The following is a 27,915-nucleotide window of genomic DNA, read 5'->3' as shown; positions in this document are numbered from 1 at the left end:
AACAAACTAATGTTTGGGTGTCGTGTGAGCATTTGTTGCGTGTTCAGGAGAATAGAGATGCGCATAAACTGGCAGCCGTTTCAACGCAGGCCAGAGGCAATTTTTATTAGTTTCGTAAAACACGTCAGAATTGGCTTTTCAGTAGGGAGAAATGTTTAGCTTGCTATATAAATATATTCCAGAGGAGGCTGGTGTGAGTAGCTATAGGAGGAATGGATCATTGTAATGGGAATGGTATCAATGGAATGGTACCAAAAACAAACTCATGGAAACAATGTTTGACTCCATGCCATATATTTCATTCAAGCCATTACAATGAGCCCACCCTCCTATAGCTCCTCCCACCAGCCTCCTCTGATATAGATAACATGCAATATTAAATCACATGGTTACTTTGGATACAGTACATTTCATGTGTCGAAGTAAAAAAAACAATTTTAAAAAATGAATGAATATTTCCATATGTTCATGGGTAGCCAGCGTTGGACTAGTAACCGAAAGGTTGCAAGTTCAAATCCCCGAGCTGACAAGGTACAAATCTGTCGTTCTGCCCCTGAACAGGCAGTTAACCCACTGTTCCTAGGCCGACATTGAAAATAAGAATTTGTTCTTAACTGACTTGCCATGTTAAATAAAGGTTAAAAAAAATCATCTTTGAGATCCGCACCAGTTCACTCATGTTATGCATTCGATCTCACATAACATAATTCCAACGATAATGGTTCCATATGTCTTCTGTGGTGGAAATTGTCTTAGAAATATGACACTTACAAGAACTTGTGAATTCAAGGGTATCATAGGCCGTGCTGGTCTGCGGAATAACCGTTTTCCTTGAGCACTGGCCCTGCTTTTATACACATTCAGCATATCAGTCTATCCCACATGCAAATGCAGTTCCTTCCCTCAGTCCTTCTGCCACCATTATCTTTTAGTTCAAGTTTCTTGCTTGTTCACACCCATCTCTGCTTTTGGTTAGTTTATAATGGTGGCAGGACCCTTTCATGTCGCCCCCAAAAATATATATCTATCATCCCATCTGTTGGTCCGTTGGCAAGCACTCTCCTTGGTGTGTCCTTCTAGTATTGATTTGTCCTGGTGTCCTAAGTGCTTCTGGCTTTGGCCTTTGCACTTATGTTCAGCTTAATGTACTCTTGGGTATTGGCCTTCGCGCTTATGGCCTTGCTACTTCAGTATAGCATCTGCCCAGCCTATCAATAATATATTACACTAGCTCCCACACTTCTTGCTTGCGTCCAGTCTGTCTGGATGTATCCTGTTGGTTGGCCTCTGGCAGTAAGCAGCTGTGATGGATTGTTCCTGCAACGGTGGCAACAGCGGCGTTGTGTTCTGTGGCTAAAGCAAATAGATAACGACAGACAGCATCCTTGTCTCCCTTGATAACTTACATGATGATACAATAGCTCAATCCAACAACAAAATAACAGACAAAAAAACTACTTTTTTAAGACAGCCACCACATATGGCCATTCTACTCCAAATATTTTTTTCAGCATCTAACGATACTGCCACTTTTGGAGCGTTTTGACCATTAGAAAACCCATTTTGCAAATATGTCAGCACAGGTGAAAACCTGTGCTGATTTAAAGAAGCAATAAAACTGGCCATCTTTAGACTAGTTGAGTATCTGGAGCACCAGCATTTGTGGGTTCAATTACAGGCTCAAAATGGCCAGAAACAAATAACTTTCTTCTGAAACTCGTCAGTCTATCCTTGTTCTGAGAAATGAAGGCTATTCCATGTGAGAAATTGCCAAGAAACTGAAGATATCGTACAACGCTGTGTACTACCCCTTCACAGAACAGCGCAAACTGGCTATAACCAGAATGGAAAGAGGAGTGGGAGGCCCTGGTGCACAACTGAGCAAGAGGACAAGTACATTAGAGTATCTCGTTTCAGAAACAGACGCCTCAAGTCCTCAACTGGCAGCTTCATTAAATAGTACCCACAAAACACCGGTCTCACCGTCAACAGTGAAGAGGAGACTCCGGGATGCTGGCCTTCTAGGCAGTGTTCCTCTGTCCAGTGTCTGTGTTCTTTTGCCCATCTTTAATATTAAATTTTTATTGGCCAGTCTGAGATCTGGCTTTTTCTTTGCAACTCCGCCTAGAAGGCAAGTATCCTGGAGTCGCCTCTTCACTGTTGATGTTGAGACTGGTGTTTAGAGATGATTAACTTTGAAACAAAAGTAAACACCTCACACACATGGTTATGGGCTTAAAAAAAATAAAACACACGTGTACCATGTCAGATATTTAGAATTGCAGATTAGAAATGTATTACATTTTGAGTTTGCATCCCAGTACTACACTTTATATAGTCTATATAGCCTTCTTTTAACCATAAAAAGGGTTAGCATTCACACCTAACCAAGACACCTCTGGTAAGAATGCACCCTGCCCATCTTACTTTAGTCCCCTATAAAATCAACAAGAGCCAAGTGAAGGATGCTGCTGACAATATATTTTTATGTGTACAAAAATATTTAGAAACAAATAACATACACCAACATAAAGAAATAACACTAGGTAGAACAAACACACAGTTTTCCTGCTATATGCATCCAGAATACTGCAAAGCAACCTTGTTTCAGCTGGCTTAGTATCTCTAAATCATACAATACTGTTCATCCCGTGTCAACAAACGGAATAGATTTAAAACGCCAGAAAAATAACGATTGGTAAGGTACCCACTTATTATAAGATTGTAAAAGGGAACAGTAGAGAGGTGGGCAGAATGATATCTTACAAATTCATACAAACCGCAGTCAATTTTGCATAGTTCACATTCTGTGATGCATTCAAAACAGTAAACATGAGGTTTGAATAAAATACTGTTTACCCCCCAAAAATGTCAGCTACAACACTGACAAGAAAATAAACATTAAAAAAAGCCATCCAATGACACACAAAACTTTAGTTTAGGGTTTTTAAATTAGATTAAGTTTCACAATGTTGCCTGTGATGGGGTCAACTTGGGGTCATGATAGGGGCTGCACCAAATGTTTGATATACTATAATAATTGGTTATGCTTATGTTGTATTAATAGAAGGGAAAGGGTTATAGGAGCCCTCCCCCTTACATTTATAGGGTCCTAGACTACAGATTAACAATATATATGCATTATAAGGTGTAATATTGTTCCAGTTATTTTCTAGTCTCTGCTTCTTATAAGAAACGGTCTGAGAGATGTGAGTTATTGCAGTCAAACAAGGTGTCTGTGAGAAAGTGCCTCAAAGATAAGAGATTCATAGACACAGAACCCTGCAGGGGAGTGAAAGAGATAAGAGACGAGTCAAGACATACCACCATAAATCAACTTGGGGAGTGGACATTTACTGCTGAGCCTTTAGATAACACTGGAACTATTGTTTGAATAGCTGTGTATGCATAGGCTTTGTCTACGTCATTACCTTCTTCTCATGAGACATTTACATCACTAAGGGTTGACTGCAAGCATATTAAAAGCAACTTGGACTTCTATTTGGCAGAACTCAGGAGAGACATCAGTTGTATGTGTGATGCTTGACTTCTGTCTACAGCTGTATTTTGATTAAAATTGTTCTGATTTAAGTGCACATTGAGTGTTCCTTATTTGTTAAGTAAATAACAGAGCCAAGAAAAGTGTAACCAACACCTGTCAGGCCTGAGGTAGAGAGGACACTGTCAGATAAGTTCTCAGTCACTTAAGAATGTAAACTCCAACTACAGTAAATAATAACTGTATTATGAGCTGCCCAACCTTACCACAATGAGGTCAATTTCTGCATTCTCAAAGAATATACATTGGTTATGAACATTTGTCATTTAAAAAAATAAAAAAAACATTTCCATGGGAAACAAGTTACAAGAATCAGATTGTCATCCAACAGTCCTCACTCCACTCCCCCAGTCCATAACTGGAAGCAATACAATTTGTTGTGAGTCAGCTGCCAGGCCTACTTCTTCTGCTGCTTGAATTTCTTCTGAAACTTCTGGAAGGTGGTGGAGGAAGACTTGGGAACTTTAGTGGTCAAAGAGGTGAGAGGACAATATCTCTTCTGAATGCCAACAGACCATACACCTAAATGGAGTAATAATTCATTCGTTACAATAAATGTTACAAAAAATAAAACAAAAACCTACATCCTCATATTTGACAGAAAGGAATAAATGGAGATAGGGAACAAACTGAATAGATACAAGAAATGCTTTCCTTACAAAGATATGTAAAATGCAACGTAGGCAGCGGCCACAACACAGAGTGGGGCAAAAAAGTATTTAGTCAGCCACCAATTGCGCAAGTTCTCCCGCTTAAAAAGATGAGGCCTGTAATTTTCATCATAGGTACACTTAGACCCAGCCACGTTTCATCTTCAATGCCCTTGCTGATGGAAGCAGGTTCACTCAAAATCTCACGATACATGGCCCCATTCATTCTTTCCTTTACACGGATCAGTCGTCCTGGTCCCTTTGCAGGAAAACAGCCCCAACGCATGATGTTTCCACCCCCATGCTTCACAGTAGGTATGGTGTTCTTTGGATGCAACTCAGCATGCTTTGTCCTCCAAACACGAGTTCAGTTTTTACCAATTTTTTTTATTTTGGTTTCATCTGACCATATGACATTCTCCCAATCTTCTTCTGGATCATCCAAATGCTCTCTAGCAAACTTCAGACGGGCCTGGACATGTACTGGCTTAAGCAGGGGGACACGTCTGGCACTGCAGGATTTGAGTCCCTGGCGGCGTAGTGCGTGACTGATGGTAGGCTTTGTTACTTTGGTCCCATCTCTCTGCAGGTCATTCACTAGGTCCCCCCGTGTGGTTCTGGGATTTTTGCTCACCGTTCTTGTGATCATTTTGACCCCACGGGGTGAGATCTTGCGTGGAGCCCCAGAAGGAGGGAGATTATCAGTGGTCTTGTATGACTTCCATTTCCTAATAAATTGCTCCCACAGTTGATTTCTTCAAACCAAGCTGCTTACCTATTGCAGATTCAGTCTTCCCAGCCTGGTGCAGGTCTACAATTTTGTTTCTGGTGTGCTTTGACAGCTCTTTGGTCTTGGCCATAGTGGAGTTTGGAGTGTGACTGTTTGAGGTTGTGGACAGGTGTCTTTTATACTGATAACAAGTTCAAACAGGTGCCATTAATACAGGTAATGAGTGGAGGACAGAGGAGCCTCTTAAAGAAGAAGTTGCAGGTCTGTGAGAGCCAGAAATCTGGCTTGTTTGTAGGTGACCAAATACTTATTTTCCACCATCATTTGCAAATAAATTAAAAATCCTACAATGTGATTTTCTGGATTTTTCCTTCTCATTTTGTCTGTCATAGTTGAAGTGTACCGATGATTAAAATTACAGGCCTCTCTCATCTTTTAAAGTCGGAGAACTTGCACAATTGGTGGCTGACTAAATACTTTTTTGCGCCACTGTAAAGTACATTTTCAACACATGGTTGAATAGACCGCATGCTTTATTACCTTTGGATTTTTGGACTATTGCCTTAGGATTCTCTGCCTTCGCAGCAACCGGACCAGCCATGTCTGATGGAAAAAGTGTTTCAACGTGAAAAGAGCAGGAATAAATGTCTAATTACAGGTAACATTAACTGGAGTAGGAGCAAGCATATCTGTGTTGGTATTACTTACCATTCATTGAACCCGTCTGTGTAGGAGGGTCCATGATTTCTTTGAAGTTGAACGACTCCGGCAGCACACTAAACATAAGACTGTTCTCCTCATGAGGCAAAGAAGCAGGGTTTCCGATCTCATATTTACCTTTTTCCACTATATCAGGGATACCGGATGGCACTGCCTCAATCCTAGATTTCTTCAGTCTGAGTTTCAGGCCGCTTAAGATTCTTTCTTTTTCAATGCGCCGCAAAGTCTGCTTGGCCTTTACAGTTCGTTCTGGTGTGGCTCGCCTTTCAAAGGATAATGCCCCTCTATCTGTGTTGGTGAGGGCAACAATCTTTTTAGCCATTTCAGCACAAATAATTTTTGGAGCAACGCCTCTTCTGTTTTGTAGTCTTGGCACTTTGCCCCTGGACTTTGTCTTTGTCGGGATAAAACTATTATTCCACTCGTTTAAAATCCATTGTTTGATTGGGCTTTCCACTGGAGGACTGGTCTCGGAGGGCTCTGTTGTCCAGGAGTTGACATTCACACTGAGGGTTACAGGAGGTGCTGGAGCATTGTCTGCAAAAGGTCTGGCTCGAGAAGCATTATGGTCCTTGCGTTGGAGCGCGGAACCAAACAAGGCTAGACTTACTGTGCCAACCCTCCAAATGTTGTTCCCAATTCCATGTTCCGTTGGCTTCTGGAGATTGCTACCTTTTGAATGTTTCTCTTCTTCCAAAGACTTAGGAGTAGTTGTATTGGGGGGCTCAAAATCTTCATCATCAGTCAAGTTGACCTCAGGAACAAGGTGAAAGGAGGGACCTAATCCATCCCTCATTTTCCTTTGCTTTCTTGGGACAGGCAAATTTGAATGAAGACTTTCAACACATATTCTCTTGAGTCCAACCCCTTTTTGTTTAACCTTGTAGCTACAATTTGTTTTAGGAGAGAGATGTTTGTGACATCTTTGTGCCAAGGAAAGTGATGTAAGGAAACTAATTTTGTCTGTTGCTTCAGGTTGCAGATTAGAAGTAGGAATGGGAACTGTAGGAACGACTTCACTACCTCTAGGGTTTCCTTCTTCCAAAATGACACCAAGTTCTTGTACACATTCCACATGTTTCTGGAACGGACCTGGTAGTTTCTGCTTTGGCTGTACATCATCCCAAACTAGCTCCGACATTGAGGTGGCTACTTTGATTAAGTCTTCATAACGCGAGAAGACCTCTTCAATTTCAACAATGTTTGTGTGGTTGATGGGGAGTTGCAGTGCTGGGGCTTTTGACAAAGGCAAGCTCTTCACCCCATTTGTGTATATGCGAGCAGTCTCAGATTTTCTATCAGGCAAGACAATTGTTTGGCATTCTTCAATACCTGAAGATTTCCAAGATTGAGGATTCACATTTTTTACAGGATTCTCGTCACTCTTTTCTTCTGCTGTGCCATTTGATTTACACAAATGCACACATTCCCTTTGTTCTGCTTTTGTTGTGCTGGGTTCAACAGACAACGTTACCTCAACCAATGCCGTCGCATTCACAGTGGCCTTTGCTGAAGCCAATTTCGTCTTGTATTGGCATTTGCAGGACGAAGAATTGGTGGACCCACTGAACACTGCCATCCAACGAGAGAGGCAACAGTAATCTTCTGATTGGACTTCCCTTTTGTTTTTGAGTTTTAAATCAGTCAACTTCACATCTACCCTCTCAGATGATTTATCCTCCACTGAGTAATCTTTCAACTCAATCAGCTCCGCATCCATTTCCATTGGCAATTCCAACAGGTCTTCGTTCACTTCATCTTGTAGTAGCTGCCCACTGAAAAACTGCAAAGCCTCTTCTGGTGTCAGCACGTTGATCTCCAGGGAGGAAAATGGGTCACTAAAAATTATACCTGCTTTTTCTCTCTTAACCAGTGAGAGGGTCTGGGTGGAACTGTGTGCCAAACCTGACCCTTGAATTTCTTTAGCATCAGAATCAGAGGGTGTTAGTCTCTTCGCCTGAGTCACCTCAGTCTGCATGTCATTTTCAGAGGCTGTAGATTTTTCATTTTCGGTACAAATCAGTTTTGGTTGTTCATCTCCTCTTTGAAGAGTCTTTTGGTCATATCTTAGTGACCATGGGAATCCAAACTCCTTGTCTATGTCATCAAGCTGCTTATTTGTGTTCAACCATGATGACTCTTGCGCCGGGAACTCGGGGTGAACAGAGTCATGTTTAAGAATAGCACATTTCTCTTCAACTTGACCCCAGTTTTTGTGCCTGGCTTGTGAAAATATGACAGACTGTGATGAAATATCATCATCGTCGCCACACACAGATCTAACCTCTTGCATTATATTTTGTAACATACCAGATCTTGCAGCATCCATAAGCTTTGGCCCATCTCCATCCCAATAGAGGCTTAGTATTTTGCTTTCAACAGGTGTGGCAGTGCATTTTTGATGTTGCACAGTATCTACCAACTCCTTCAATTTACCAAGGGTCCATTTGATTACAGGAATGGAGGACAAATCAAAAATGTCCTCATCGGAATCGACTTTTTCATTCGTTTCCTCAGTCAATGTTTCATCAGCCCCTGATTCTAGTCTGATCCTGGGGACTTCTTGTTCTGATTCATTTGTCAAAGAAGCAGATAGAGCAAGGGTTGTTTGGTCTTGTGATGGACTTTGGACACAAGACTGTTCCCCAGGGTTGCTCACATTTCCGACACCTGTTAAGAAAGACATAGCTTGGGTGGTCAAGAAGATTTTATCAGCCACATTTATATGTGTGTTTGTCTGCATACACTGCGATAGTGGTTGTACAACTGCAATGGCCTTCTGTGCCGTAAGAACAGAGGGGGCATTACTTGGAGATGATCCTTGCGGGACCAGAGCACTTTCATTAGGTTTATCTAAAATACAATTTTCTGTTCTAAATCCATTTCCACTTTCGTCCTCTGTTACTGTTATGTAATAGCCCTGTCTTATGGGGTGTGACGGAGTCACAGACTCACAGTTTCGCTGGCCTGAAGACAGCATACCATGGTTTGTCACAGATGAAGATGGTCCAGTGTTGGATAACTGAACATAATTGTTTTTTGGCTTGTGATGTAGGGTAGGGGCTGTGCCTTGGTTAGGCAAGTGTTGCAGAAAATGTGCTCCTGCCCCAACCACATGTTCTGTCTTGTTCAGGACGGGTCCATGGGAGTGCTGGCCTGGGTATGGTGGAGGCGCGGACTTACGCATCTGCTGGACTGGGTATGGTGGAGGCGCGGTTTCACGGTTGTGCTGGACTGAGGACTGTATACTATAGTTTGGCACAGATGGAGATGGTCCAGTGTTGGATACCAGAACATTGGTGCAGTCTGGCTTGTAATGTAGGTTAGGGCCTGTGCCTTGGATATGGAGCTTAGGATGAGAGGCATGGTGTGCATTATTTCCAGTGGGCCAGAACTGACTGTTATTATTTGCATAATAAGATGGGAGTCTGTTTTGTTGTGGTGGGATGGGAAGGCTTTTAGGGCAGATGGGGCCATGTCTTGGAGAATTACTAAAAGGGGGGTTATACATTGTACTTTGTACATTGTATTGAGGATTCTGGCTAATGTTATGCATTGGCATTCCCACTGCAGCATTTGGCACATTGACCTGGTTGTTGCTGCCAGTGAGAAGTTGAGAGGGATACATCTGACTGTGGTTTGATGAGCCAGTGTGGACAGGTGCTCCATGTTGAGCCCTGTTCATCTCAGTCCTGCTGTCATTGTTCTGATTTTGATATAAATACAACAGTTGGTTATATGTTGTTTCCTGTGCACTTTGCAAAGAGTTTGGTGTTTGTGGGTTTCCCTGATGAGGAGCTTGAACTGCTATCCTTCTTGAATCCTGCCCACCCACTACATGATTTACATGGTTGGGGCTCCTACCCATTGCAAGAGAAGCAGAGGTACCACTGGAGGCCCCATCTTGTCTGCCAAGTACAAGCTGCTGACTGCCACTCACTGGGCTTAGATGATGCATAACATTTGTATTCAGTGGTGAATTAATATGAGGGGGGCAGTGAATGGTTGCACCCTGACCATCCTTAACAAGCCTCTGTGGATTGCTATTTTTAACACCCAAAAACCCCTGTCCCTGCTGGAAAGTGGGATGAGCTACACTGTTAACCCTTACGGGCAAGGTGTGATGGTTTCCACTTTGTGATGTAACACCAGTTGATTGAGCAGCCGCTGCATTGTTAGTCCAGAGTGATGTCAAAAGGGGACTAGTACCCATCAGAACTTGCTCTCTGGTGGGTGAATGCTGAGATGAGTTTATGTTAACCATTGAAGCCTGTTGATTCAGGGTCGGTCCACTCCAGTAACCTCCACTGGTTACTTGTCCGCTGTGTGGTAGGCATTGACCACCTTCTATATACAGGACAGCTGGTCTGACTGGCCCATATTGACGAGAATAGGTGCTTGGAATGTCACTCATCTGACCACTGGTAACTTGGGGACTTGAGGATTGTCCAGCGACGGATCGATCCAGTCCACTTTGGGGCCAGGTATAGGTCTGCATTCTCCTGGTCTCCTCAGTTTCACCTACTGCCTTGTGGTATTTCAGAATTAAACCATTTCTGAAGTGAAAAAAAACAAACACATGATAAACAGGGGATTAGCGCAACACACACACAGTAACCAACATAGCCTGTATACCAAAATAAAATCTAGATTTAAAGTATAGCAATCTGGTACTACAAAGCCCTCATCATATTCTCTGGCAGCATAGTCTTATGACAGATTGGCATCGAATTATCTCCCACACTAGCCTCTAATTGCATGTGCTATTTCTGAGAAAAGATCATGCCAATAATTACATTGGCTAGATGTAGAAATTATGTCACCTAGTGTATTTGCTGTTTCTGAGCTAATTAGCTAATGTCCATAACTACATTTGTTACATCTGGACATACTAATGTCAGGAGAACATGGAGACTGGATGGTAACAAAATGACCAATACGTGAAACATATGTATACTATAAAAGGTATTATTTTATAAAGGGTCCTGCCACCATTGTAATTGAACTCAAAGCAGATGTGGGCGTGAACAAGCAAGAACTGGGACTGAAAGATAATGGTGGTGAAAGGACAAGGGGAGTCGTTTCATTTGCATATGGGGAGTACACATATGCGTTATGTACGGATGTAATGCTATAAAGGGAAAAGTCTGTGCTGAGAAAGACGGTTGTTCCATGGAATTGCACGACTTTGCTACTTTGTAATAAAGTCTAAATTGAATTGACAAGTTCCAGTAAAGGTGTAATATTTCTGAGTCAATATTCCACAACACTAGCTGAGATGTTTTACAAGTGGGGTAAATCATTCTACTATTATTCTGACATTTCACATTCTTAAAATAAAGTGGTGATCCTAAAAGATCTAAGACAGATAATTTTTACTAGGATTAAATGTCAGGAACTGTGAAAACTGAGTTTAAATGCATTTGGCTAAGGTGTATGTAAACTTCTGACTTCAACTGTATGTTGTCTTTGCAGCTGTATGAACCAGTGTGTGAATAAACATAGTTTTAGCTTTTTCTAGTCATCCGTTTGAGTTTACTCGTTTTGTTCAGAACCTAACAGCAGGCCAGTTAGCCTACTTGCATCGCTGTCTCCTTAATGTTGACAGAGAAACCAGACACACGCTCCTTGCTCACATGGAGCGCTCCAAACACATTGATGACAAAAAATAAATAATTACAAATCAAAGGGCAAACAATTAACACAATGAATGCGCTAGATTTAGCAGGAGACAACTCAGAGCTGAGCACATTCTGGGAGAGATGTGCCAATATCTTATACTCAAGACATTATCGGTACACATATTTTTAGCTGTATTGCTTTTCACCGATAGCCGCATCTCGGCCACGAGCGCTGCCCAGATTGCCAGCTTCCCAACTTGGCATATAGGCCTACACACGTGTAATTTGAAACAATCCACCGCACATCTTTTTTTTACAGAAGCTAATGATCCTCTGTGGCTAAGTAATATTCTCTGGTGAAGTATTTTCTATTATTTAATGTATAGACAGGATTAATTATACCATTTTGGAAAATTCATATATATTTACTTTAGGCTACAGTGACTTCTGTTACCAAATCTTGTCATATGCCTAGGTTACTAATCACATTAGCAATTATATTTTATTGTTAGCCTGCAAATATATTTTATTATATATTTTTTAATGAAGTCCCACAAAAAAAACACAACGAAGCGCCTATGCACTCGGTCATCAGAAACATATTCCAGTGTCTGCCCATCTGCTGAAAATCTTTGCCTGTGAGTGTGCGCGCGCATGGGCTACCTGCCCCCCGTGGGCTACCTTTTTTGTCTGAAACTAGTGAACGCGCTTGGTGAGTTTAGATTGTGTACTGAACGCGCCAACAAAAGGAGCTATTTTGACATAAATGATGGACATTATCGAACAGAACAAGCATTTATTGTGGACCTGGGATTCCTGGGAGTTCATTCTGATGAAGATCAAAGGTAAGTGAATATTTATCATGTTATTCTGACACCTCGAGTCCAACATGGCGGAAATCTGTTTGGCTTGATTTTGTTGTCTGAGCGCCATACTCAGATTATGCTTTTTCGGAAAAGTTTTTTTGAAATCTGACACAGCGGTTGCATTAACGAGAAGTGGATCTATAATTCAGTACATAATTCTTGTATTTTCATCAACATTTATTATGAGCATTTCTGTAATTGATGTGGCTCTCTGCAAAAATCACCGGATGTTTTGGAACTACTGAACGTAACGCTCCAATGTAAACTCAGATTTTTGGATATAAATATGAACTTTACCGAACAAAACATACATGTATTGTTGTTAGGAATTTAATGAATAAATGACTAAACAATATCCTAATTTTAAATAGAACTGTAACTAAGTAAACTTATACTCTGTTTTATTATATCTGATTAACAACACGAGTTCATAAGAAGGGATTATGTGGCATGGACAAGGAGTAATTAAACGTAATGAACACCATTCCAACTAGCCTGGGAAGGAATGGGTTGTGGGTTAAGTAAGCAGATAGGTTAATGACCCTATGGTTGAACCGACGAAACTTAGCTCTGGGGTGTTTTAGATAAGGCAGTGAGTGCATTCCTAGGTTTTTTGTTAACTAGAACTGTCAGCTAAGCTGTGATCGATAATGGTGAGGGGTCAAGAGTTAATTCAGTTATGTTGTGTGTCCTGTGTGTGTGCTAGTGGGTCAGAATGAACTTTGAACTTTTAAAATTGCTTTGTCTCGGTCGAGAGGGGGAGATTCATTCACCAATGACGTCATATTTTGTATATAAACTGTTGTTCGTGGTTACATGGCAGCGCGCTCCGAGAATAAATACTATTATATATTATTGATAAGACTGGTCTCCGTCTATTTTATGCAAACAAAAATCTTACAAATTCTCATCAAATGGATTAAGTGAATTCAATTAATGAAAACATATTGGAATAATGAAATTACAGTAACAATTGTGTAACATGATGTCCTATGAATGTCATCTGATGAAGATTATCAAAGGTTAGTGAATAATTTTATCTATATTTCTGCTTTTTGTGACCACTCTTTGGTTGGAAAATGGCTGAATGCTTTCTGTGACTTGTTGCTGACCTAACATAATGATATGTTCTGTTTTCGCCAAAAAGCGTTTTTGAAATCGGACACTGTGGTTGGATTATCGAGAATTTTATCTTTAAAATGGTGTATATTTGAGGAATTTTAATTATGGGATTTCTGTTTTGAATTTGGCGCCCTGCAGTTCCACTGGCTGTTGAAAGGTGGGACGCTCACGTCCCGAACGGTCCCAGAGAGGTTAAATCGTTTCCAGCAACACAATTACAGTCACCAAAACTCTGGATAGCATGAAAACAGCCTAACCAGCTCTGCTAGGGCGGGTAAAATGGTCAGAGTGAGGTGTGCTCACATTTGTGTCTGGAAGTATCTAGCCAACATTAGCCAGTTACAATGGCAGTCAAGTACTCAAGCTAAGGTCAGAACGCTCTGATCAACCCTATGAATGGACAATCTGACAAAACTCTGAATTTATGAATGCCCAGAGCACACTGAGCACTCTCTGGCACTTCAGATTCGAACACACCCGAAATTGTAAAAATGTCTAGCTAGTCATTTGTTATGCTAACAAGCTAGCAAGAGGTTGCATAGCAACAGCATAAACTTCCTGTAGACAGACGAAGCACTAGTACGGTCAACTGAAACGATACAGTTTGTTTAAAGTATACTAAAATGAACTAATAGTATGTGGTACATACTCATTATGTAGTATATAGTATGTTATTATGGATATTTGAACACAGCTCCTGACCACCTGCTGAGCTATCATTCAGGTGACACTACATGCCATCCAAGATGGCGTAGCAGTCAGACGTCTTCTCCTGTAGTGTCCCTTGTATATATCATTTTTTTACATATTTTTCATCGCTTATCTTTTAAAATATTTTACTAAACCTCAACATCTAAATACTCTCCTGCAACCCGCCTCACCCAATGTAGCGTAGATCTCCTTTTTTCTTTTCTAAAGTATTTATATTTACTTCGGATCTGGAACCCCTCAACTGAAGCTAGCCAGCTAACTACCAGTCAGCAAACCATTGCTAGCGGTCTTTAGCTAACCTTTAGCCCGGAAAGCTCTCGCCAGTTCGAACAACGCGACTCTAACCAGAGCATAACGGACCTATTAATTTTATCCCCGGATTCCCACCGCAAACGGAACATTTTCATCTGGCTAACCGCAACCCCGGATGACTACTCCTGGCTAGTGTTTCCATCCACTTAGCTTGAAGCTAGCCCGGCCAGAGCTCCTGTGCTACCACCGAAGCATACTCCTGGGCTACAATATCCGGACCCCTTCTACAGCCGGTACGGGGCATGGAACCCCGCAGATCCCCTACGACTGGAATACCGACATAATCTGCCCGAGGACTCAGGCGCGACGCCCGCTGAAGGCCCATTATGCTAACCAGCTAGGCCTGTTTAGCTACCTAGAGCTATTTGGAACCCTACTAATTCCACGACCGGTCTATTGATGTCACCGCATTAAGAGGCATAAACAGACTTAACCCCATCTCTACGTCCCAGAAAGGCTAACTTTCTAGCCCTTGCTATCTGCATGCTTGCTAATTCGGCCTGCTATCTGCTAGCCTGCCCCAGTCTACTAACTGCTAGCTTGTTTAGCCCCGGTCTGCTAACTGCTAGCTTGTTTAGCCCCGGCCTACTAACTGTTAGCAGGCCTGTGCTATCAAGCTAACTGTCTAAATCGCCATGTCCACCGCCAGCCCAACCACTCACTGGACCCATATTTATTTTCAATCTCTTTCCGATTTTTAATTCGATTATACCTTCCGGTAACCTGCCTCACCAAATGTGATACGGAGTCGCTATTATTTTTAATTTTAGAACACATTCAAGAACCTCCAGAAGCTAACCAGCTACAAGCGATTTAGTCATTGTTAGCCACTGCTAGCGGCTTTTACCTTCAAGCAAAAAAAAAAAAAAAAAACTGGCTGGCTGTGCAGGATAATACTCGCCAGTCTACCAGTATCGAACTGTCTCTCCACAACAACGCCGGATTCCTGCCGTAATCCCTGGACCACTACTTCTGATCTTCACAGCTAGCTTTCACGCAGTACCGGAGCTATCCCTGAGGCCCACTTCCCGGCCTACTCAGCTGTTCACCCGAACCACACTCATACACGGCTAGAGCCCAATACTCCACCGGATCCTTGCTGTAAACTCGGGACCTTGGCTAACACCACTGCCACGAAGCTAGCACCAGTTAGCCGTGAGACAGGCACATCTCCCTGCCAACCCCCCCTACCAGCATGTCCAGAGATACAACCTCTCTTATCATCACCCAGTGCCTGGGCTTACCGCTGTACCCGCACCCCACCATACCCCTGTCTGCACATTATGCCCTGAATATATTCTACCACGCCCAGAAATCTGCTCCTTTTTTTTTCTTTGTCCCCAACGCTCTAGGCGACCAGTTTTGATAGCCTTTAGCCGCACCCTCATCCTACTCCTACTGCCAAAGGGGGAGGAGTTGCAGTCTACTGCAGATATAGCCTGCAAAGTAATGTCATACTTTCCAGGTCCATACCCAAACAGTTCGAACTTCTAATTTAAAAAAGTAATCTCTCCAGAAATGAGTCTCTCACTGTTGCCGCCTGCTACCGACCCCCCTCAGCTCCCATCTGTGCCCTGGACACCATTTGTGAATTGATCGCCCCCATCTAGCTTCAGAGTTTGTTCTGTTAGGTGACCTAAACTGGGATATGCTTAACACCCCGGCAGTCCTACAATCTAAACTAGATGCCCTCAATTTCACACAAATTATCAAGGAATCCACCAGGTACAACCCTAAATCTGTAAACAAGGGCACCCTCATAGACGTTATCCTGACCAACTGGCCCTTCAAATACACCTCCGCTGTCTTCAACCAGGATCTCAGCGATCACTGCCTCATTGCCTGTATCCGCTATGGGTCCGCAGTCAAACGACCACCCCTCATCACTGTCAAACGCTCCCTAAAACACTTCTGCGAGCAGGCCTTTCTAATCGACCTGGCCCGGGTATCCTGGAAGGATATTAACTGACGGGATGAGGTCGAGGATGCCTGGTCATTCTTTAAAAGTAACTTCCTCACCATCTTAGATAAGCATGCTCCGTTCAAAAAATGCAGAACTAAGAACAGATATAGCCCTTGGTTCACTCCAGACCTGACTGCCCTCGACCAGCACAACCCTCCCTCCCTCCGCAGCTACTCGCCCAAGCCTCTCCAGCTTCTCCTTTACCCAAATCCAGTTAGCAGATGTTCTGTAAGAGATGCAAAACCTGGACCCGTACAAATCAGCTGGACTTGACAATCTGGACGCTATATTTCTGAAATTATCCGCCGCCATTGTCGCAACCCCTATTACCAGCCTGTTCAACCTCTCATATCATCCGAGATCCCCAAGGATTGGAAAGCTGCCGCAGTCATCCCCCTCTTCAAAGGGGGAGACACCCTGGACCCAAACTGTTACAGACCTATATACATCCTGCCCTGCCTATCTAAGGTCTTCGAAAGCCAAGTCAACAAACAGGTCACTGACCATCTCGAATCCCACTGTACCTTCTCCGCTGTGCAATCTGGTTACCGAGCTGGTCACGGATGCACCTCAGCCACACTCAAGGTACTAAACGATATCATAACCGCCATCGATAAAAGACAGTACTGTGCAGCAGTCTTCATCAAGGCTTTCGACTCTGTCAATCACCATATTCTTATCGGCAGACTCAGTAGCCTCAGTTTTTCTAATAACTGCCTTGCCTGGTTCACCAACTAGTTTGCAGACTGAGTTCAGTGTGTAAAAATCAGAGAGCATGTTGTCTGGTCCTCTGGCAGTCTCTATGGGGTTGCCACAGGTTTCAATTCTCGGGCCGACTCTTTTCTCTGTACATATCAATGATGTTGCTCTTGCTGCGGGTGATTCCCTGATCCACCTCTACGCAGACGACACTATTCTGTATACTTCTGGCCCTTCAATGCCGTACAACACTCCTTCCGTGGCCTCCAACTGCTCTTAAAACGCTAGTAAATCCAAATGCATGCTTTTCAACCGTTCGCTGCCTGCACCTGCACGCCCGACTAGCATCACCACCCTGGATGGTTCCGACCTAGAATATGTGGACATCTATAAGTACCTAGGAGTCTGGCTAGACTGTAAACTCTCCTTCCAGGCTCATATCAAACATCTCCAATCTAAAATCAAATCTAGAGTCGGCTTTCTATTTCACAACAAAGCCTCCTTCACTCACGCCGCCAAACTTACCCTAGTAAAACTGACTATCCTACCAATCCTCGACTTTGGCGATGTCGTCTACAAAATAGCTTCCAATACTCTACTCAGCAAACTGGATGCAGTTTATCACAGTGCCATCCGTTTTGTTACTAAAGCACCTTATACCACCCACCACTGCGACCTGTATGCTCTAGTCGGCTGGCCCTCGCTACATACTCGTCGCCAGACCCACTGGCTCCAGGTCATCTACAAGTCCATGCTAGGTAAAGCTCCGCCTTATCTCAGTTCACTGGTCACGATGGCAACACCCACCCGTAGCACGCGCTCCAGCAGGTGTATCTCACTGATCATCCCTAAAGCAAACATCTCATTTGGCCGCCTTTCGTTCCAGTTCTCTGCTGCCTGTGACTGGAACGAATTGCAAAAATGTGATGAAGTTGGAAACTTTTACCTCCCTCACCAATTTCAAACATCTGCTATCGGAGCAGCTAACCGATCGCTGCAGCTGTACATAGTCCATCGGTATATTTCCCACCCAATTTACCTACCTCATCCCCATACTGTTTATATTTATTTACTTTTCTGCTCTTGTGCACACCAGTAAATACCTGTACATGACCATCTGATCATTTATCAGTCCAGTGTTAATCTGCAAAATTGTAATTATTCGCCTACCTCCTCATGCCTTTTGCACACAATGTATATAGACTATTTTTCTACTGTGTTATTGACTTGTTAATTGTTTACTCCATGTGTAACTCTGTGTTGTCTGTTCACTGCTATGCTTTATCTTGGCCAGGTCGCAGTTGTAAATGAGAACTTGTTCTCAACTAGCCTACCTAGTTAAATAAAAGGTGAAATACATCAAAATAAAAAATAAACATGAAAAGAAATCCTAGCTACATTGTACAGTGTCCATTAGAGGATCGATGTTTGAAAGCCACTTTGAATCGAAGAAAGCACCAAACCACAGCAAAATCAGTGGGATCTTGCCACAGTTTGAAAAACCACGCGATCAAAACAAAGCTCCGGATGTCATTGATCACGTGACAATGTTACTTTGAAACGAGCATCGGTACATTGTGCCGGATCAATAATGCTTTGAAAACTGCGTCGGCGCTCCGGAATCAATCGTCCAATCACTAGGAAAATGAACAGGGCATTGGGACAAACGCCAAAAATAAGGTCTGAAGGTTAACACAGGCTTAGGAGATCTTGTACATTTTTTTTATAAGAGATAATGTCAGTCAACATGGCCTTTTTCATTTATGAAGCCTTTGTGTTTCATTTCCCCATAAATTTTGTCCAAAGAACTATGGTGGAGTTGAGGCGTCAGCATGCTTCATTTTGGTTTGCGCCTAGATAACAAGAAATCTGTCATTAATGCTGAAAAACATTGATACATGTCCGCTAACACAGGGCTAGTAAAGGCCTAGTGCCCTACTTTTGTGGATTTTTTTTTTAACCTGAATCTATTTGTATTTGAGTGTTTACCAGCATTTGTTACTTGAGTCAGATAATTATCTGTACAAAATGGCTAATACTTGTGGAATATAAAAATACTTGCTCGATATGTTTTCCAGTTTCTTGAAACACTTTGCAAATGAAACATATAATTTGAGAAGGTATTAACTTATCCTGAGTAATTTGCAATGCTGAGCAGTGCTTAACTTCAGCCAGAGCGCCATACCGACACGGCAACTTTTTGGGGGGGGATTGCATATTTGTTCCTCTATAAAAATGAAGAAAAGTAGCCTTTGGCTGGCCTAGATTCACACATAGACAAAACAGGTTTATCAAAGCGGAATGAAGATGGGATCTGCATTGAATAGCAATGGAGAGTGGACATTAAATTTCCTAATTCCACTTTTCAGGTTTATTTGCCACTAGTCTGAATCTGTGAGTGATAGTAGGCGGTTCCAGATTGCACATAATGAAAATCCATCAGCCAACGCCCATGATGCGCTGTCCCAAACCGTAAACTTAGGGGTTGTAGGTCATGAAAAGTCATGTTATTTTTGTTAATGTAATTCATGAAGGCACGCTTTTAAATCAATCACTTAAAAAGCTACATATCAGCCATTATCGGAACGACCCTTCTGTGCGTGTCGGTGTGTGCTGCGTGGGTGCCAGTGGGCGGTTGCCTGAGGAGAGAGTGCAGCATTTCAGCAGGTATAAAATAATGACAGACTAACTAGATAGCCAATCCAAACCTTGTAGCAGTTCTTGCAAGTTAGCTAAGCATTAATGTCGTTGTTGCTTTTCCACCGGCACTGTAGAGCCTAAATAAATCTACACCGTTGGAAAGCTGGAATTCCTCTATTAAAACAGTAGCCATGTAATTGCGACAACGTAAAAAAAAATATTATAAGAATAGCCTAATTGGCCAAACTTGCTGTACATAGATCTCCTGTCGTGGAAATTCAACACAGGAGCACTTTTTTTCCCCCATTGTGTTATTGACTGTACATTTGTTTATTCCATGTGTAACTCTGTGTTGTTTGTGTCGCACTGCCTTGCTTTATCTTGGCCAGATCGCAGTAGTAAATGAGAACTTGTTCTCAACTGGCCTACCTGGTTAAATAAAATAAATCAAACTCAGTCAATTTTAAATGAATCACTCTTTATTGTCAACAATCTGGAGAGGTGTAAAGAGCAAAATTACAAGATAATGTTATAATATTGTTTATTTGTCAAATAAGGTTTGATGAGTACTCTCTCATCTGTTTTTTATTTATTTCACCTTTATTTAACCAGGTAAGCAAGTTGAGAACAAGTTCTCATTTACAATTGCGACCTGGCCAAGATAAAGCAAAGCAGTTCGACACATACAACGACACAGAGTTACACATGGAGTAAAACAAACATACAGTCAATAATACAGTAAAAAAACAAGTCTATATACAATGTGAGCGAATTAGGTGAGAAGGGAGGTAAAGGCAAAAAAAGGCCATGGTGGCAAAGTAAATACAATATAGCAAGTAAAACACTGGAATGGTAGTATTGCAATGGAAGAATGTGCAAAGTAGAAATAAAAATAATGGGGTGCAAAGGAGCAAAATAAATAAATAAATTAAATACAGTTAGGAAAGAGGTAGTTGTTTGGGCTAAATTATAGGTGGGCTATGTACAGGTGCAGTAATCTGTAAGATGCTCTGACAGTTGGTGTTTAAAGCTAGTGAGGGAGATAAGTGTTTCCAATTTAAGAGATTTTTGTAGTTCGTTCCAGTCATTGGCAGCAGAGAACTGGAAGGAGAGGCGGCCAAAGAAAGAATTGGTTTTGGGGGTGACTAGAGAGATATACCTGCTGGAGCGTGTGCTACAGGTGGGAGATGCTATGGTGACCAGCGAGCTGAGATAAGGGGGACTTTACCTAGCAGGGTCTTGTAGATGACATGGAGCCAGTGGGTTTGGCGGCCGAGGGCCAGCCAACGAGAGCGTACAGGTCGCAATGGTGGGTAGTATATGGGGCTTTGGTGACAAAACGGATAGCACTGTGATAGACTGCATCCAATTTGTTGAGTAGGGTATTGGAGGCTATTTTGTAAATGACATCGCCAAAGTCGAGGATTGGTAGGATGGTCAATTTTACAAGGGTATGTTTGGCAGCATGAGTGAAGGATGCTTTGTTGCGAAATAGGAAGCCAATTCTAGATTTGACTTTGGATTGGAGATGTTTGATATGGGTCTGGAAGGAGAGTTTACAGTCTAACCAGACACCTAAGTATTTGTAGTTGTCCACGTATTCTAAGTCAGAGCCGTCCAGAGTAGTGATGTTGGACAGGCGGGTAGGTGCAGGTAGCGATCGGTTGAAGAGCATGCATTTAGTTTTACTTGTATTTAAGAGCAATTGGAGGCCACGGAAGGAGAGTTGTATGGCATTGAAGCTTGCCTGGAGGGTTGTTAACACAGTGTCCAAAGAAGGGCCGGAAGTATACAGAATGGTGTCGTCTGCGTAGAGGTGGATCAGAGACTCACCAGCAGCAAGAGCAACATCATTGATGTATACAGAGAAGAGAGTCGGTCCAAGAATTGAACCCTGTGGCACCCCCATAGAGACTGCCAGAGGTCCGGACAGCAGACCCTCCGATTTGACACACTGAACTCTATCAGAGAAGTAGTTGGTGAACCAGGCGAGGCAATCATTTGAGAAACCAAGGCTGTCGAGTCTGCCGATAAGGATGTGGTGGTTGACAGAGTCGAAAGCCTTGGCCAGATCAATGAATACGGCTGCACAGTAATGTTTCTTATCGATGGCGGTTAAGATATCGTTTAGGACCTTGAGCGTGGCTGAGGTGCACCCATGACCAGCTCTGAAACCAGATTGCATAGCAGAGAAGGTATGGTGAGATTCGAAATGGTCGGTAATCTGTTTGTTGACTTGGCTTTCGAAGACCTTAGAAAGGCATGGTAGGATAGATATAGGTCTGTAGCAGTTTGGGTCAAGAGTGTCCCCCCTTTGAAGAGGGGATGACCGCAGCTGCTTTCCAGTCTTTGGGAATCTCAGATGACAAGAAAGAGAGGTTGAACAGGCTAGTAATAGGGGTGGCAACAATTTCGGCAGATAATTTTAGAAAGAAAGGGTCCAGATTGTCTAGCCCGGCTGATTTGTAGGGGTCAGATTTTTCAGCTCTTTCAGAACTTCAGCTGAATGGATTTGGGAGAAGGAGAAATGGGGAAGGCTTGGGCGAGTTGCTGTTGGGGTGCAGTGCTGTTGACCGGGGTAGGAGTTGCCAGGTGGAAAGCATGGCCAGCCGTAGAAAAATGCTTATTGAAATTCTCAATTATGGTGGATTTATCAGTGGTGACAGTGTTTCCTATCTTCAGTGCAGTGGGCAGCTGGGAGGAGGTGTTCTTATTCTCCATGGACTTTACAGTGTCCCAGAACTTTTTAGAGTTAGTGTTGCAGGAAGCAAATTTCTGCTTGAAAAAGCTAGCCTTGGCTTTTCTAACTGCCTGTGTATAACGGTTTCTAGCTTCCCTGAACAGCTGCATATCACGGGGGCTGTTCGATGCTAATGCAGAACGCCATAGGATGTTTTTGTGTTGGTTAAGGGCAGTCAGGTCTGGGGAGAACCAAGGGCTATATCTGTTCCTGGTTCTAATTTTCTTGAATGGGGCATGTTTATTTAAGATTGTTAGGAAGGCATTTTTAAAAAATAAATATTATAAATATTAAATATTAAATAAATTAAATAAATAAATATTAATATTAATAAATATTAAAAAAAAATTTAAAAATAATAAAATGTGTCTGTGGGTTGAGTTGGCCCTCTGGGGCTTGAACTGAGAGTTGACCTGGTGATAAAACCTAAAGACCACATTCCAGAGACAAGATGTGGTTGTAACTGAGATAACCCTTATTGTGTGTCTAATCATTCTTGCATCTGGGAAACAGCACCAGGTGCAGATGACCACAGGATGGCTTGTGGTGCCCCTGATCAGCATTGGAGGGGTGGAACCAGTCACGTCTAAGCATTTTTAGTGTCAGCTATATAAGAACTCTGCGTTGTCTGTAAAGGTTAAGCTCTCGGCAACACACTCAAGAGTGTGGTGTTGACGGCTTCATGATAGCAATAATTAATCGATATTAAATGATTGTTTGAAGAAATCTCTCAGTATGAATATCCACGACAGAGGTTGTGGGTATTTTCCAGTATCTATACTGTTTTCTTAGAAGTAGTAAGCAGAATCCATATGATTGTGCAAAGCTGGATCAACACAGGCCTAGCCATTCTGGGTCATGCCTGTTCTTGTGATGGCCATTGGACAGGCACAATTAGACATGCACCTGCATTAGGAGTGCATGCCACAAATATAATCTACGCCAATAAGAGAATGGAAACTAAGCTAAAATGAGTGCAAGGCAAAAAGATAAGGGTGGTCAAGGCTAAAGGGTATAAGTCACTCCACTTTATGTAAATGATTATGTATGTTATGTAAGGGTAAAACTGTATAAAAGGAGAGTGTTGAGACTGAAAAGATTAGTTGTTCCATGGAACTGCTCGGGTTGTTACTTTGTAATAAAGTCTATTTGAATTCACAAGTTCTGGCATCTGAGAAATATTATTGGCCGAATATTTCTACGACAAGGTCACAGTCAAACTTAGATGCATAAAGTACCGGTCTGAAGTGAGCTCTAAAAGGGTGTTCCTTACATACGGCTACATAAAAACATACATAAACATGATTCATTGGATTGGTTCCTACATGATTGGCTCTGTCTCCTATCTTAACGTAAAGAACATATTCATATTCTCAAGCCCTGGTCTAACCATGTTGTTGCCTAAACATCAGCTGAGCAACAGGACCATAAAGAAGACTTGAGCTTTTCAGGGCTGGATCAAAAGCAAAGCCTGCACACCCAGGAGCTTTCCAGATGACATGGCGGGTTGACAGTTCTACATTAAGTGCCTTCAAGAGCACAACGGTAGTAGATGGTAGGCCTACATTACATTCGGAAAGTATTAAGACCCCTTGACTTTCTCCACATTTTGTTAGGTTACAGCTTGTGAAAAAAATGTATTAAATAAAAATATGTTTCCTCATCAATCTACACACAATACCCCATAATGACAAAGAAAAACAGTTTAGACAGTTTTGATATCCAGGTGGTGAGTCACAAGTTTTGGTCTTATGTAGCAAAATTTGAAAGTGTTTTTTTACATTATATAAAAGTAGAGACTCAGAGCTACAAAATGGTATACCATACACTGCATTTGAGGAACAATGGGAAAGTAAATCTGCCTTGAAAGTTGCTCAACTTGTAAACTCATTTTTGAGAAAATCATCTAGTGAAGAGCTCTGTCTGCAGCATTCAGCATAATTCACACACTCACCAGCTCTGCTGGCAACAATTTCATTACACTTTTTTTTGCAGACGTTTACTGACACCGGCCATATTCAACATGTGCTGTACATGTCACGTTAGTTAACGAGCCAGCCAGCCAGCCAAAGTTAGCTAGTTAAACAATAAACAGTGGCAACAATGCCACAGTGCTGGGAGCTAACTAACCATTTTCAATGTTAGCGAGCTAACATTAGGCTCTAACTAGAATAGCACACGGCTCTGGGAAACAGATAACGCTAAGTGAACAGTACACTTAGCGTTAAGACATATAGCTTGCTAGCTAGGTAAACAAATTGTAAATTCACACACATCACGTTAGCTAACGAGCCAGCCAGCGAACGTTAGGTAGTTAAACAACAATGAACAATGCCAACAATGCCATAGCGATGGGAGTTAACCAACCATGTTCAATGTTAGCTAGCTAACATTAGGCTCGAACTAGAACAGCACACGGCTCTGGGAAACAAATAATAACGTCAGCTAGGGAGCCAGCTAACTAACAGTACACTAGCTTGAAATGAAGCCACTTCTGTCAAAATGAGAAAACGTGTAATATCTGAAAATGTAACGTTAGCTAGCGAACGCTAGCCCATCTTACCTGTATACATCATCGTGCATGGACGCGTTGTGTCGAACAAATATTGGTTCAATAATATCTCAGATACCGGAGCTTGTGAGTTCAGTACAGACTTAACTACAAAGTAACAAGCCGAGATGGTCCATGGAGCAACTGCCGGTCCCTGACTCAGAGACCTCTGTATATACAGTCTGGCATAACATATATAGTCACTTCTCTTTGTATGAATGATCCACACCGTTTTCGTATTCAGATCTTTTGCGCAACGTCCACTTCCGCTCAACTTCCTACCCGATCGCGTCCTGTCAGCCTATTTGTAGCCATACTAGCCTCGAAGTCGCTCGTTTCATCATTATCTCAGTGTATTAATATAATCATATTTCTATAGTGTTTTTTAATCATTCTTGTTGAAAATTCTGCATATCCGTTCAGTTAGTGATTTTTGTAATTCGATTATTGTGTTCTGTATCTTCTTTTGCCTCTTAGCGCGTTAATAGCTAACTTAGCTAACTAGTAAGGTGGCTAGCAATTACCCAACGCTCCCCTACCTTACCAACCATGGCACTGTTTTACTCAAGGCGCTTGCAAGAGCTGCCAAAGATAACAGTGACGGATGTACATCGTCTGGCCAAGACAAGTAGCAAAGCACCGACCTCCAAGTTGGAAAAAGGATTCAAACTTTGTCTCCAGTTACCTTTTCAACTACGAAGGTAACTTAAGTATAGCCAAGTTGCATATCAGACCAGACAAGGACGTTTATTGAAAGCTGTAACGTAGTTTAAGACATGCCTTTTACAGTAGCTAGCTAACATTATGATTGCTCATTCTTTTTATTCCAAACATTTCGAACAGGGACAAAGTGACAGGAGAGGTCAGCGTAAGGGCTTCCTGCTACAGGTCTATGAGGAAAAATGGGAAACCACACAGTGAGTGTAGTGTGAAAAGTCAGCTGTTTGTGACACACTATATGCGGGTTACACAGTCAGAGATGAAGCCTAGTCTTAGACTACGAAGTTTCTGTCAATGGAGATCTGCATTAAGAGGCATTGCTTAGTCTAGGACTAGGCATAACCCATGTTTATGAAGGCTAGTATGGCTACAAACAAGCGGACAGGACGAGATCGGATAGGAAGTTGAGCAGAAGTGGAGCGTTGCGACGTTGTTCAAAGAATGATTGCCATTTCTTCAAACAAACTCTCCCACTTGATTAGAATTTTCCACCACAAGATTCACCTTCCAACAGGACAACAACCCTAAGGACACAGACAAGACAACGAAGGAGTGGATTCATGACAAGTTTCTGAATGTCCTGAGTGGCCCAGCCAGTCTGGACTTGAACCCATTTGAACATCTCTAGAGAGAACTGAAAATAGCTGTGCAGCAACGCTCCCCATCCAACCTGACAGAGCTTGAGAGGGTCTGCAGGGAAGAATGGGAAAAACTCCCCAAATACAGGTGTGCCAAGCTTGTAGCGTGATACCCAAGAAGACTCGAGGCTGTAATCGCTGCCAAAGTTGCTTCAACAAAGTACTGAGTAAAGGGTCTGAATACTTGTGTAAATGTTATTTAAGTTTTGTAATTTTACATTTGCAAAAAAAAATGTTAAACTTGTTTTTGCTTTGTCATTATGGGATATTGTGTGTAGATAGTTTTTTCCCTCAATTTAATTATTTTTAGAATAAGGCTGTAACGTAACAAAATGTGGAAAGAGGGTTTGAATACTTTCCAAATGCACTGAACATGGGATCAGGCACAGCAGCCTTCCAGTGTCAATAATGGTTACTTTTTCCATGTAAGCTATAAGTGATGAAAATGTAATTAAGCCAGATACCATCAGGGAGGCGATGGAGAAGTTGGGAGAGAGAGAAGAGAGAGAAATGTTATGTAGGTGTGTTCTGCACAGCATCTGACCTGAAGAGCCTGTCAGCAGTCTGGTGAGTCCTGTGCCAGCTCTCAGCACCTTTCTGAAGTGCGTGTCAACAGTCCGGTGCCACCTGTACCGGCTCCACGCACCAGGCCTCGAGTGCGCCTCCCCAGTCCGGTACGTCTTGTGCCAGCACCCCGCACTCGCCCTGAAGTGCGTGTCACCAGTCCGGTGCCACCTGTGCCGGCTCCACTCACCAGGCCTCCAGTGCGCCTCCCAAGTCCGGTACATCCTGTGCCAGCACCCCGCACTCGCCCTGAAGTGCGTGCCACCTGTGCCGGCTCCACGCACCAGGCTTCCAGTGCGCCTCCCCAGTCCGGTACGTCCTGTGCTAGCTCCCCACACTCACCCTGAAGTGCGTGTCACCAGTCCGGTGCCACCTGTGCCGGCTCCACTCACCAGGCCTCCAGTGCGCCTCCCAAGTCCGGTACATCCTGTGCCAGCTCCCCGCACTCGCCCTGAAGTGCGTGTCAACAGTCCGGTGCCACCTGTACCAGCTCCACTCACTAAGACTCCAGCGACGGTTCACAGTCCAGAGCTTCCAGCGACGGTCAACGGCCCGGAGCGTCCAGCGACGGTCAACGGCCAGGAGCTTCCAGCGACGGTCAACGGCCAGGAGCTTCCAGCGCGGGCAACGGCCCGGAGCTTCCAGCGACGGTCAACGGCCCGGAGCTTCCTGCGCCGGTGCCAAGGCCAGAGCATTCCTCTGCGGCAGTGCCCAGTCCAGGCACGGCGTCCAGCCCCGCTCCATGGCAGGAGCCTTCCTCTGCGTCGGTGCCCAGTCCAGGCACGGCGTGCAGTCCCGCTCCAGGGCAGGAGCCTTCCCCGGTGCCCAGTCCAGGCACGGCGTCCAGTCCAGCTCCATGGCAGGAGCCTTCCTCTGCTTCGGTGCCCAGTCCAGGCACGGCATCCAACCCAGCTCCATGGCCGGAGCCCTCCCCGGCGCCATGGCCGGATCCGATGTCTGGACGGGGGCTACGACCTGCACCGGAGCCGCCACTGTTTTGCAGCCCGAGTCCGCACCTTTGGGGGGGTGTAATGATTGCCTCTAATTGGGGATCATATTTAGGTAGCCATTTTTCCCACCTGTGTTTGTGGGATATTGTTTTGTGCATG

At 43.2% G+C, this 27,915-nt stretch overlaps 1 protein-coding gene across 3 annotated transcripts; it reads right to left on the bottom strand.

Annotated features, from left to right (window-relative positions):
• Positions 1–74: 74 nt before the first annotated feature.
• On the bottom strand, positions 75–27,827 carry LOC115134442 (uncharacterized). Of its 3 annotated transcripts, XM_029668411.2 has the most exons (5): positions 24,897–25,170; positions 8,615–10,215; positions 5,648–8,329; positions 5,480–5,542; positions 2,460–4,081 (listed from the first exon to the last, which is right to left on the bottom strand). In XM_029668411.2, exons 1-5 carry the CDS (start codon positions 24,914–24,916, stop codon positions 3,957–3,959), a joined length of 4,491 nt encoding a protein of 1,496 aa, XP_029524271.2. In that variant the 5' UTR covers positions 24,917–25,170; the 3' UTR covers positions 2,460–3,956. The 3 variants fall into 3 exon arrangements, with proteins under 3 accessions (XP_064878728.1, XP_029524271.2, XP_029524270.2); XM_065022656.1 differs by having other exon boundaries at positions 75–4,081; positions 5,648–10,215; positions 24,897–27,827; XM_029668410.2 differs by having other exon boundaries at positions 5,648–10,215.
• Positions 27,828–27,915: the final 88 nt, after the last annotated feature.

Source organism: Oncorhynchus nerka, linkage group LG9a (genome assembly GCF_034236695.1).
Source record: "Oncorhynchus nerka isolate Pitt River linkage group LG9a, Oner_Uvic_2.0, whole genome shotgun sequence".
NCBI lineage: Eukaryota > Metazoa > Chordata > Actinopteri > Salmoniformes > Salmonidae > Oncorhynchus > Oncorhynchus nerka.
The sequence above is the reverse complement of the archived record's forward strand: the minus strand, read 5'-3'. Positions and strand labels throughout refer to the sequence as shown.